We start from the raw sequence: 13,770 nt of genomic DNA on the forward strand, positions 1-13,770 counted from the left end.
AAACGGCGAATATCTAACGACGAGCGAGATATATGCACAAATAACATTGTCTTGTCTACTACGAATGTCACAGTGATGAGATGATAACCTTGTTATTTGTTTGATAGTTTGCCCTCATATTGTTGTACATAAGTTTTGATCGTGTTGTCGCTACAACGATTAACTCAATTTGATCTAAATAACCTTAACTGATTAAGTAGAAATATGGAATTTATTTTTCATTCTCCTCTTGAAGTGAGTATCAAAGTTTTGAAGTCATGACATGAGGCTTATACCACAGGTTTATGGGAAATCTGCATAAGTACGAGTTTTGTCAACATTAAAACTGTTAATGCATGTGTATGAGCACATGTAGATGTTGTAAAACTGTCAGACCTCTAACTCCCAAGATCTAACTGTTAATTCTCCCCTCTAGCTGCTACACATTCTTTGTGAACTAGTTATAAGGATATGATGTTAGATCAAGAAAACAACTTCGATCTGATAAGTTTGAGTATTCTCATTACCTGTTTTGTCGGATAATGTATGGATATCACAGGGAAAAGTTACATGTTAATCACTTCTGGGAGTTAAATGCGGCGAATATTTTGCTTAGATTTCTCATTAAAGTAACCTGTATGGGTATACTCCTTTTTTTTTTTTTTTTTTTTTTTTAATCTTGCTTTTCCAGCTCATGCTGCATTCTAAGTTTTCGACTAAATTGTACTTCTTTCAATATATCTAGAACTCCTGATCTTAGATATCACAGGTCTATTTACCAGTAAATACCGGTAATTGCAAGAAATTGTGTAGCTGTATGGCGCATAAATTTTTCCTCTGACTCTGTTAATGGTCCATAAGGTGTAGGGATTGGGACTGACTATAATGCTTATGATTTTTTCAACAGCAGTTCTCCCTACAGGGGGGGAGTGCTCCATCACTCCGCCAAGCGGTATCTCACTGAAGACTGATTTCAATCTGTGCTGTAGCAAATGGGAAAGTGACAACACCCCTCTGTCCTACAAGTTTCAATACAGGCTAGAGAACGGACTGTACAATGTGTTATATCATGGCGTTAACAAAAACATAACTACCTCTTGGATACCGCCTGGGAACAATGCAGACAACTTTACTGTCAAATTGAACGCGACAGTGACTGACAGATTTGGAAATTCTGCTTCCCCAGTCTCTTTGACAGTTCAGGTAGGTCGCAAACCAATAATTTAACGTCTGGCATGAAAGGACGTGAGAATATTTTAATTTATATAGGTCCCTGTTAGTAATAGATCAGTTTTAGTTCTAGATACCTGCTTTTGACTTTTGCAGATCCAGAAAATAAGACCTGATGATATCACAAACCTTCTAAGGGCGAAAAACAGTTTATTTAACAAATTCATCGAGATCGGAAACCTGAGAGAAGCGGCGCTGATAGCAAACGCTATCCTTCTACCAATTTCACAAGAAACCTCAATGGATTTGCAAAAGAAATACAAGGTACTTTTCGAATCCAACTTGTTAATTAAAAAGTTTAAAAAAATACTTCATTCTGATCGTGTCCGAAAAGCAAATAGTTTACCAAGAGCCAAACATACAAAAAAGGAACAAAGTATTTGTATGAACAAAAGATGATAATAATAAAAATCAATTTTCGAAGAACAGACAAGTATAATGCATTAAATAGATGAACAGATTTTTGCGAAAAATGGAGCTGTGTTAAATATCTGATGTTTTTCCAGCGCGAGAATCGTTTCTTCCATGTTAGATGTTGACTTTCTATTATTCTTGCGTGTTGAGCGTGTGAGCAAACAATTTCATCTTCCGTTCTGACGAGTGAAGAACGCTAAGGAACCTTGAATCAAATTTCAAGCAAATAGTTACAACCTCTTGAAATTGAAGTTTGAAAATCCATTTCATGGGCGGAAATCACCGGACATTCCTTTATTTCAACTTAGAAGTTTTCGGTGATTTGATGCATTTAGTTAAATTATACTCTTGCAAATATATCATTTGACGGGTTTTAACTGACAATGTCATTGGGAAACCGGATACGTTGAGTCTAAATATGCCTTTAGATATATTATCTTTGGAACGAGCCTCATATGCGTGATACAGTCTGGCTGCCTAATTCTTCATTGGCTTAAATAACTTTAGGCTAATATCTTTATCGTTGTTTAAGGTTATGAACCACATCCTTAAAAAAATTTCGCCCTTGGAAGCGAAAAGTGTGTCCGAGCTGCTTCAAAAATCATCAGTTATCGGTTCTGCTCTTCAGGTCCTGGAGAAAGTACCTCACCCGTTTTTGGTAAGTTAATTACGTAATATCGATTGGGGTTGGAATAGCCTTGGTTTTTACGTCAAGCCTTCACACCATGACACTATTTAGTCAGAAATGCTCAAGAAACAACAGCAAAGACGAGAAATACGGAAAAGCACGAACATGAAAAACTAGCAACTGTTGTGTTATCAAATGAACCAATCTATAATTTTGTACTTACTTTAGCTAATTCGCCACAAATTATTTCTACAAAGGTAAATGGAAAGAGATCTGAAAATAAGCATTTTTAGCTTCATTTATATTTATTTGCACTCCACAGAATTTATCCTTATCTGCCATCAGTTCAATGACGTCACGATTATGGTCTTTCGCCCAGAAACAAGACGTAGCAGACATACTGCTGACAGACCTATTAGCAGAAAACTTGGCTTCATGTCTTAATAGCGTTTTGAAGGCAGCAGCAGTAATTGCATCAGAAGACTTCAAGTCAAGTTTTCAGCAACTGGTACTGTAATGTACATTAGACTTTATTCATTGGCAAATGGTCCATTGCAGATTGTTGTTAACTTCACCGTTACTCCCTTCTTCATTCAGATTGTGGACCTTTTATGGTTTGTTTGTTTGTTTGTTTGTTTTAAGCTTGCGAAAATCCATAATTTGCTTACATTGTATGTTTGTTTTCTGCAATTTCTACAGGGTAAACTATTAGTGAAGATTTCAATGAAGGCCCTCGAGAAAGTTGCAGACTCAGTGTTAGCCTTGACAATACCTGATGAAAGAACGATATCATTCACAGGGGGACAAATATCCATGACAGTCGGAAGATATAGCCTCCAAAGACTTTCAGGACTGGAAATAAAAGCAGGAAAAGGCCGGTTTATCTTACCTTCTAAGAGCCAATTATTACTCGCTGGAGTAAACAAAACAAGTTTTGTAGATGTTCAGGTAGGTTTTCGTGCCCTTCGGGCAAATTTCAATCCAAGTATTTTTTTTTGGCAGATACCGACACCAGTAATATTAAAGTAGCACATTAGGTACCTTAAAGGTTCCTTATTACCTCCAGCAATCATATTTCTTGTTTTGCTTTTGACATGTTCAACTCTGTCACTTGGGACAACAATTAAGAATCAATCAAGCTTCATTTTCTTCACATCGCCTTAAGTAAACCTTATAACTGAGTTGATAACAGGATCAGGTCTTCCACCCGCAATTTCTCTTCGATTTTCATTCTGGTTTCAAAAGACTAACTCTGAAAATATTTCATAATAAGTGACCACATGAATGTTATTTATTTTTCGTTGTTTTTCCGAATATATATTCAGTTTCATTTTGCGCTCAACTTATGATAATTCATGATTAGTACTAAGAATGAGTACCTTGTTTACGTGTTCAATTATAGCAGTCCACAAAAACAAACAAATTATTAATCATTCTTCTTTCAGATGTTCTCGTTTTCTTTCAACCCTTACACTTGGGACGGCACAAAGGAGCGAGTTGGCTCTGATGTTGTAACCCTGCAATTGAAAAACAACGACAGCAAGCCTATTAAAGTATCAAATCTCACGGAAGATATTGTTATCGTTATGCCTTGAAAACTTCAGGAAATCTCTGCTTCAGAAAAGTCATGGTATTTCACAAAGAACTATGATCTACGTTTCCACGAGATAAAAGTCAAGTATGAAAACACCTTGCTGATAATGGAAATCAAACCTAAAGATCCAACCGTATATCTGTTTGTCTATATGCGTTTTGGTCAGCGACCGACAACTCAAGACTACGACTTCAATGCCACTATCTCTCATGACAAAAAGTGTGTTTGGATGCTAAGTGCACATGAAAAAAGTGAAAGGCAAACAGTCTGCTCCTTGAATCCAAATGCGACGATACAGGTTCTGGCTGAGCGTCCTGGGAAATACTTTCTCGGCTTAAAAAATTACAATGCCACAATGAACTTATTCCACACAAGTGAGAAAAGATCTTGTCTTGGTGGAATGCGAAGGAAGCGCTCGTGCATCGAAGTCAAAGATCCACCACCCACCCCTCCCCAGAGCCAAAATGTTCCCTTGATGCAAGTTTATGATTCCACAACAGACCAAAACTACACTCTGAAAGTTACCTTGGGTAGTTGTGTTTACTGGTCAGAAAAATTTTCATAACATTCATCAGAAGCCCCGCATGTCCTTTCCGTTGAACACGTAAGAGGGCTTTGTCGGTATAACATTTTTTTGTAGCTAATACGAGCTTTCTCAACGCTGGAATAAAAATCAATTTAGGAAAGAGAAGGTAATTGAACTGGAACTTCGTAGTACTGATCGCAATGTTTACTGTACAAACAAAATCGTGTAAGGGTGTGCTATTTACCTAGAAAACGGCTTTTTATTATTTGAATTTACAGAAGCTTCGGGACGCAAAACGCGAAAACAGTAAAATTTTACGAGGAAGGGATCGCTAAGTATCATCAACGTTTTTTGTGTATAGCTTTATTCATTGTTGTTGTTTTTACGAGGCCCGTATTTAAAAAGTGCAATATCAGTTTCCTCTACTTGCAATCCAAGTCGCTACTCTCAATAACCAGCGGTTGCATGCATACCAAAGAACATTTAAGTTAGAGGTTACACTTATGCCATTATGGTTTGAAGTGACCATCAATCTTCTCGACTGTAGCAACTTAATTCACCGCCGATTCTAAAGCCTGCTGAACATTTTGAAGTATTTTCTGGACCGTTAGTCGATGCAAAGTATAAAATATTCCTTTGTGAGCCTTATCAACGGTTGGTACGTAAATGGACACAAAGGTTGGGTGACGGGTACAAGGTACGTTGCCATAGTTAGGAGCCTGCCTTGCTTAGTATCTTGGCATCGGGGTTTTACATCGTGCGTGTGTGGCTAATAAAACAAAACGCACAGTAAGGAATTGTAAAAAAGAATTTTGGCGAGCAAAATTGTTAAAAAATAAGGTGTGATTGGGGTACATTCAACATCTTTAGCAAGGGGAGGTGATTATTTTTGGGAGATCACGTGATTTTCAAGGGGAAAGGAGAATCAGTGGTTGCCAACAGAGTATAAAGGGGGGCTATATGAGTTTAATTGCCAATGAGGGGTCACCCAACCAAAACCATCCCCTTCACCATTTCCTTTTCTTTTTTTTTTTTCAATGAGAGAACTTATTACCTTTGGGAAGCATTTCATCATCTTCGTCATTCTTTAAGCATTCTCCTTTGTCTACGAAGCCTTTGTCTGCAACATGAATCATGACGGCAAAACTGCAAGTCAGGGGTGGATGCTGATCTCACATTTATGGACATTAAAACAGAGACTTCTGCTTTCGTGTCGTGCAAATTAAACTTACATGGATTCACACAGCTATAGATAGTGTTGGTAACTAGTTTTATATCTTTGTGTCAAGCTTTATTGGGCAAGACCAAAACGGAAAAAAAAATATGGAAACATAAATAATTAAAACTCAAAAAGAGTGGGCATGAACGGGACATTCAGACCAATGCGGGGTGCCTACCGTAGGAAAATATGTAAGGAAAAATAAAATCCAGTCGTAATGAGAAGAAAAACTAATTGTAGAACAATTTAATTGTACAAAATGAGAAAGTTGAGAACGATGGCAGAAGCCAAAGATGAAAATGGCAGCGAAGCTCTTTCTAATGGAATTTAATCCCCTGAATATGCAAAATTTTTTATCAATGTGCTCACACATGGCGGGTAGAGAAATCCTCGTCAAGTTTCGAATACTTAATTTTTATTAAAAATGACTGATTGGAATGCTATTGAATGTTGCTCACTTTCTGAGCCAATAAGAAATCATAAACAGAGGGCCGGTTATCAACACGAGGTGTAATCCAAACCGCTGTTTTACGCAAGCAGTGGGCATGAGGTATCATTTAAAAGAGGGTTAGCTTTCAGCCCTCTTGACGCTGTTCATAAAAACATATGTTCAGAAAAAAGATTCAGCTATATTCAAGATAGTTTAGAACGCTGTTTTGTTAAAACAACGGCTAAACTTTGTTTTATTAACCCGCCAGAGACTTTAACTATAACTTTGATATAATCTTATCCTCTCAGCTACCAAAGTGCAAGTAAGCACACAGCGAACAAAACAGTTTCGAGACCTAAATCTCTAAATACAGTATGAGTGCTTCACCCTCAGGTGTAATATGTTATTTTTAAAGAAATGAAAGTCCCTTTCTCAACCTTAAGTTATTGTCGAACAGCCGGGCTTTGATATTAGAGAACGTTATCCAGAGAATGACGTTTTTTCAGGCCTTTAGAGCACAGGGTTAACCATTCTCTCATCGTTTCACGCAGATAAACACAGCCCATATTATCCCGCCGATTCCAGGCACGAAAACTGAGGAAGCAGCTATAATGTACACGATCATCCAGTCTGAAAGAAAACACTACGAAATTATAGTGACGCGCGCTTAGCTTCCCTAACTGAAGACCTTAGATTATTTTAGCACCAAAGGCAAGCTAATGCAATTTATTTTGTATTAATTTTCTGTAAAATTGAGTTATAAGGTACATATTTCAATTGCGATGTAAATTGAGCTGCTAACAGGTTTTTTGAGAAAAAAAGAGAAGATGGTGCGAAATGAACGAAATCTCCATGATTACGTGTGAGGCAAAATTTCTGAGGTATCAGGATGCTATATATGCATTTTGGACCGACAACTTAAGGCTGGCGGGGAAGGGAAAAACAGACAAAACTGACGAACTGCCGGTTTTTTAACGTGATATTAACTCAGTTCTTGCCGCAGGAACTTACTATACCATTGATGTTATCAAGTAATTGTTTAATCTGCCGAAGTTTACCAGCCCTCGGCTGCTATTTCCGTCAGGAACTAGTTATTATCGCTGGCTTAGCTTGCGTGTTATTTGATTAGATATATTTACGAGGTTTTACTCGGTCAGTTCATTTCAGGTGTAGATTCTACTGCGCCAACTTCTACTCGGGATTGGGCCATAGTTTCTCTCCACACTGCTACTCATCTATTCTATCAAGTCAAATTCAGTACGTGGGCAAACCAAATAAGTGATCGATTCCTTGTTTTCCAGGCTAAGTTCTCAGGCTTTTTAAATTGTTATTCTTTTCAGTTAAGTCTTACTTTATCACTTATCAAATGGCCTATATCGTTACTAAATCGGTTACTTAGTTTTTTTTGTTTGTTTGTTTATTTTGTTTTGTTTGTTTGTTTGTTTTTTTGCATTTTGTATACTCTGAATCGCGCTTGATTAGGTCCATATCTCAAATATAAGGTTATTTCTCATAAAACTATCATCCGAGTTAATCGCCGTGAAGCTTATTAATCGATCAATATAAGTGCCGATTTGCCACTTCCATGTTAAGGTCGTTATTGCAATGTTAGCGATAGTTCCTTCATTTGTATTATTTTATCTTCGATACGTTAGTTACCTTAGCTTTTATTGTCGTCTTGTATTTCAGTTCGAGCCGGCATACGGCTGACATCATACGATTCCCTACTAAGTTTACATCACACGATTCATTTTACACTACTCACTATTCTACGCATGTGATTACTTGGATTTTGTGTGCCACATTCTATCCTCTTAATTTACAGGATCCTCTATTCATATAAGCTAAATTGACGCTTGCCTCTCCTGATGAGGGCTCAGCACTTGTCTGGCAAATCAATTCCCATTAAGTGAACAAGCTATATCCGAGGGACGAGCGCAGCAATGCATTTGCGCTACCTAAAAGCTGTGAAGTTCTTGGCTTAAGTTACCACCCAAGGTTTGATATCATTAGATATTCTGCTGTCCAACCTGCAGGTGGCAGATGTAGCGACCAGCTCTGTAGTTGCAGAATCTTCTGTTGAAGAAGCAACTGCGGATAAATCTGTGCAAGTAATTACGTTAGTTTCTAAGTGCCTTTCCTCGTTCCACATAACAGCCTAAACAAAAGTGACAGCAGCAACATTGAGAACAAAAACAAAAGAAAGAGGCCGATTACAATCAGCCATCTAGGCCAAACAAGCTTCAATTGCTTGATGAAAGATTCATTACGTGGGCAATATATTTTTTAGGCAATTTTACCTATACGGGAATAATAATCATTTGTGTACGAGATATGTGCATCTTATCCACTCGGTTAGCCAGCCATATTTTTACTGAAATTTTGCTTTTATTTTAGCTTTTTGGAAAGGTTACTAGGTAGGTGTCATGGCCCATTTAATAACCTCTTTTTTTTGTTTTATTTTAGATAAAAATGAGTATCTTATTATATCATTCCCAAGGGCAGTCACACTGACTCCCTTTAAAAAAGTACAATCCTCTTGGAGAGGAAAACCGCAGGAAACCATCAATGAAACAACATAAATATTTCCTGGATAATAAATCAATGAGTTTTATATTTTCTCAAGTGTTCTCGGTAGATGAATCTAAGGTCATATTTTCATTTTTTACCTGATTCTTTTCTAAATTAAGTAGGAGACAGCAAGACTTGAAAAACGCCAGGAGAGTATTTTCTCAGGGTTCTCAGAAGATGGCGAAGAATTAAAATATTTTATTAAAAAATAACCATTAGGCTGAGAGAAAATAAAAAGATATGTAAGGGGAAGTAGAACACTATATCAAAGATTAAGGTAAAAATCAGATCATTTAGTGTTATCAGCCGAGTTGATACCGCAAAGTGGCCACCGTAAAGGGTTTCAAAGTTGAAGTTTCGAGCGTTAATCCATCGTCATCCCTACTTAGTTACTTTCTTACATAATTTCTTTTTTTTTTTTTTCGGATAAACTAACACCACCATACCAACCGAAAATTCTAACGGAAATAAATTCATGTATACAGTAGTTAGGTATTTTGCTGGTCTCGAGCGTAAACTCACTCTACCTACTCCCCTCTCGCCTTATACCTTTCCTGTTCAAGTTTTCTTGAGATAGACACTACAAGAGACTTTTTTTTCACAGTCTGCAAAACAGCTTTTAACAGCATTGAAAAGGATCTCAGGAACACAATACCATGTTAACATCGTCTTAGACTAATTTTAATGGATGCCAAAAGGAAAAAAAAAACTTTTCAGATTTAGAGACATTGAATGAAATAAAAGCGCTTTTATAGCAGTAATTCTTGATTATTCTGAAAGCTAAATTTCGGTCACCAGCCATTTATCTAGACAGTCGATACTCAGCGGCAGTGAAAGGGTCTTAATCCGAAAATGCGTGTATGTCAAAAATTTGGATCTGAAGATTAGTGAAATTACACTGGATTAGAACAATCATCAGAATATCGATTGATAAGAGGTCAAAATTAATTTTCTTTGTAACGATGCTGCATTGTTTTGAAGCAGAATTAATGAATCAGCCATTATAAATCGCCTGGGAGAGGGGTCAGAAGTTTTTTAAGGGGATGTCATGGCTTTTGGGGGAACTGAGAGTGATCAGTCTCACTAACAGAGTATAAAGGTTTGAATCATACAAAAGTGATTGTTAACTGCCAATGAGGGAGGATCCTATGAATACCACAGAGCCCTATGAAAGAATAAGGTAAATTTTATCCTAACCCCCCCCCCCCCACCCCCTCTCTCCAGACTGGAACACTTTTTGTCTCTTTAAAATGAAATTTTTCACGCTTTTGTTTCCTTCGCGAGGCTCTCTTTGAGCGCTCGAGCCTTCATCCATATCTATTTGCTGTTTCACTCTCTCAGTTACTATATAAACAGATATCGATGTCATTGCGCTTTTCGCAGACTCAAAGAAAAGCTGGATTCCCCTGTGTGTCGTTCATATGCATGTAGGATTGTGGGAAATCTTAATCCGACTGATCCCGGTTCCCATGACATTAATTGACCAGATGAGTTCTAATTCTCCTGCTTTTATTCCCCATACATGTATTACGGGATCAGTCCCGCCGCTGAAGCTATTGCCATACCATATAAATGTTACCAATTACACCGAGCAGTTTCATTCCTTTAATGGATAGATTGTAATTTCTTCCATCCGTGCAGTTGAACACCGGAGATACTCGATAAAGCTTCCGGTAGGAAAAATGCGGATCGGCAAAGGACCACTAACTTTAAACATGATTCTTGGACTAGTTCTCTTAAAAACGTATGTTATCAAGTATTATCCGCGCGACAAGAAAATGTAAACTAATATAGCTATTTATATTTAACAAATAGAGAAGCCTTGACTGTGCTCTGTTCTGTTATAAAGCACTTAGGAAGCGGCTAGAGCACGAAAGAAGACTGGGGAGAAACACGAGACGTAGTCGAGTGTTTCTTCCCACTTCTTGAGTGCTCTAGCCGCTTCCTAAGTGCTTTATAACAGAACAGAGCACAGTCAAGGCTTTTCTATTTGTTTTATAATAAAGAATCCGTTAAATTCCCCATGTATTACTTTAAATTTTCAAAACAAACTTTATTTCAAAAGCGAAGAACAGTGTCGTCAGCATGCTCTATACTCTCATAGAGCACGCTACAATAAGCCAATCAGAATCCCTGTTAGAATGGTTCAAATAATCTGATTGGCTGTACAAGACAAAAGCTGTCAAAAGTGTCAAACCATCAAAGTTCACACTCTGTGATAGTTTACAAACTAAAATAATTCGGCAGGTCGAATTTAACGCTTTTGCCTGAAGTTTTTAAATCAGAATCTTGAAGTGAAATGTTCAGTGAACTTCAGCCGAATTATGGCTCATAAAAAGACGCGGGTTTTTTCACATGACAAGGTAGAAAACAAACTGTTCAAGGCGAGTGTTTTTTAACTGAACGACAGCCGAATTCACCGGAACATGAAGATCGCTTGGGATGACAGCGCCGCAAAACTCGGCTGCAGTGACTGAAGTGACTTTCCACTCAACACATTGAAAAGGATATCACAGCGAGCTCTTATTTTTTCACTCGAAGGGCGGCCGATGTAGTTTCTGAGGCTTGCTTTACTGTGATGACCGGAGATCGGCATGATAAGTGAGCCGCGATGGACTTCAGCATAATCATATTTGCTCAGACACCGTCATGATTAGTATGAATTTTAACAATTATGCCAGTTTGGTTATATTTTTCATCATTTCTGTTTTGTTCTGTTTTGTTTTTGAACTCTGAACTCAATAGACTATACGAGTGTTGGCTGTGTTTGATTTTCATTACCGTACGTAAGCTTGCAATCTAACTGAGCGTGAAAATCTTTAAAACCCGGAATGTCTATTTTGTTTTTCCTTTGAGGATTTTCGTATCTGCCCACGTTTTAATAACGTAAATAACGGCGCCTGGTATGTTTACAAACCTTTATTTGGTTCTTCTGTTACTACTTGCCGGCTCGCTTGTTCCGAAATTTCACTTTCAACTATCGAAAAAAAGCTAAAAAGAAGTCCCGGAAAAGGTCGAACATGGTACAATTTGGCAGATGGCGTGACAGCTTTCGCTCAGTTCTATGCTCTATACTCTCATAGAGCACGCTCTTTCAACCAATGAGAGCGCGCGTTATATCCGAACTTTATTATAAAGTAGCTTATTAAAGTGAATTTCTTGTTTTGCTGAAGCGAGCAATTGCTCTGCACCTGGTAAAGTAGGCCTTTAGCTTCATTGGTCCTTTCATAAAGAAAAAAAAATAAGGGTTGACTTATGTCAGTGAGAAGTATTGTCATGTGTCATATCAACTCCTTCAAAATGGTTAAAATAGATTACACAATCTGTCACCCTTGTGTTGTTATCAAGTCAATAACTATATAACATAAGAAGCTTGCAGAATTGGGCTATGAGTAGGCTTCAATCCGGTAAAATGTTCACAGCTCTGTTTTTACACTCTACGCTGAGTAAGTACAAGTGAAACTCTACTACATTTTGTGGTTATTTTATGGAAATGTTAAGTAAATAGTGACTAGCTAGATATAATTATTTCGGTAATGGAACATCCGAGAGCCCCAAGCAAAATCCAACTGATATTATCGGTCGCTCCTATTAGGCTCTTTCATTCAAACAAACTGGACTCTGGTAACGTGTGTTCTTAGGTTTAATAATACTTAAAAATACTAATAAAAGTAAATGAAAATAACCAAATATATTTTAAAAAGGGGAGAAATATGCTTTAGCTTGTTTACAAATGTAATTTTAGCTTTGTTAAGACGGAAAATGATTTGGAAACTGTTAATCACAACTAATCAGTTTGGCGGTTTTTAAATTGAAATGATAGTTATAATTCACGACTGATGTGTCTTAATTGACGTTTAGTGCAAATTTTTTAAAAAATATCATGAAGGGTTTCAGGAACATAATAGCATAGTCGCCTGCCTTTTAAAGTTGCTGTGACGAGATGTCAACCGAAAAATAAACAGACACCACTTAAGAGCCCTCTCGCGATAAAACAAATTAAGTTCGTCGAATTCAACTTATTCAGACGTTTCGCTTGAACAACTTGAATCTTGCACGAAAAGAAATGGGAGTTGCATTTGTGCTTATTTTATAAACAAACTACATAGAAAACAATAACTTTGGTAAACAGAAGGCAAGTTTGGATAAGGATTTTTCATAATAAATGTCCTCAACGACAGTTCAGCTTGTGACGAGTTTGCATTTTTTATTTCCCTTTTAATTAACTCCCTGCTTCCCCGACTTTTTTATCGGCTTCATTTGTTGAATTTTATTCTCTAAAACGGACACCAAAACCCTGTAGACAGTTAATTTATGAGTTTCAGCCCACTCAGAGAAAGAGAAAAAACATAGCAGAGTATTCATGCTTTCCAACGATCACACGACGAAATATGGCGTCGGTCATCGATTTCAAAAGTTTTGTTTCTCAAATGACTCGCTACATATAGTTTCAAAATTACAAATCTAGATAAAGAGCAGAATGATTCAGTTTAACATTTCTTCGTCGTTTAATTCGTCGCAAATATACCTTTTATCACTCCACTACTATCCCATTTAAGCCATATACGTGGGCAAGGGAACATGCAAAATTTCCCACAGTGTTGCACTGTAAAACAATGCAAATATACGGACGGAGAGCGTAACAACAAAAAGATTGCACCCAACAAACCAAAAATGTTGCTCTTGACGGTTTTTTTTGTTCGTTTCTCAAGCAACAAGTCTCTCAGCACAACAGAATATTTCCTGATGGTCATAAAGAACAATTGGATGGGTTTTTGAACGGCACTCTCTTAACTTGGAATAATACCACGCGATGTTCAAAATTTTCGCATCGAATAAGGTTTATTTATTTAAAGTTATTTAGTCTGAGAAGCGACAACTTTGAACTTTTACATTTATATTAAATGTCTAATCCATACATTGGCTATGAGACACTAGTTTTTGCTTCGCTTTAAGCATGTGAAATCGTTGCCCAAAGCAGTCAGCGCCCATCCACCCACAGAGGTCTGAGTACGAGCAAACCGTATGTCTCTGTCATGTTCCATTATCCTTTCTCGCATTGATCTTCCTGTTTTGCCGATATACACATCGCCGCATTCACATGGGATCTTGTAAACGACACTGTTTTGTTTTGATGGTTCCAGGGCGTCTTTAGGTCGTACTAAGTGAGACCTAAGTG

At 37.4% G+C, this 13,770-nt stretch overlaps 1 protein-coding gene across 1 annotated transcript; it reads left to right on the forward strand.

Annotated features, from left to right (window-relative positions):
* Nucleotides 1-381: 381 nt before the first annotated feature.
* Nucleotides 382-3,975, forward strand: LOC149051815 (sperm receptor for egg jelly-like). Its single transcript, XM_089187460.1, has 6 exons — nt 382-1,182; nt 1,306-1,473; nt 2,156-2,281; nt 2,574-2,759; nt 2,951-3,199; nt 3,697-3,975. The coding sequence occupies exons 1-6, from the start codon at nt 865-867 to the stop codon at nt 3,844-3,846; spliced, it is 1,197 nt and encodes a 398-aa protein (XP_089043586.1). The 5' UTR covers nt 382-864; the 3' UTR covers nt 3,847-3,975.
* The last annotated feature ends 9,795 nt before the right edge of the window (nt 3,976-13,770 follow it).

Source organism: Pocillopora damicornis, chromosome 1 (assembly GCF_964200805.1).
Source record: "Pocillopora damicornis chromosome 1, jaPocDami1.2, whole genome shotgun sequence".
NCBI lineage: Eukaryota > Metazoa > Cnidaria > Anthozoa > Scleractinia > Pocilloporidae > Pocillopora > Pocillopora damicornis.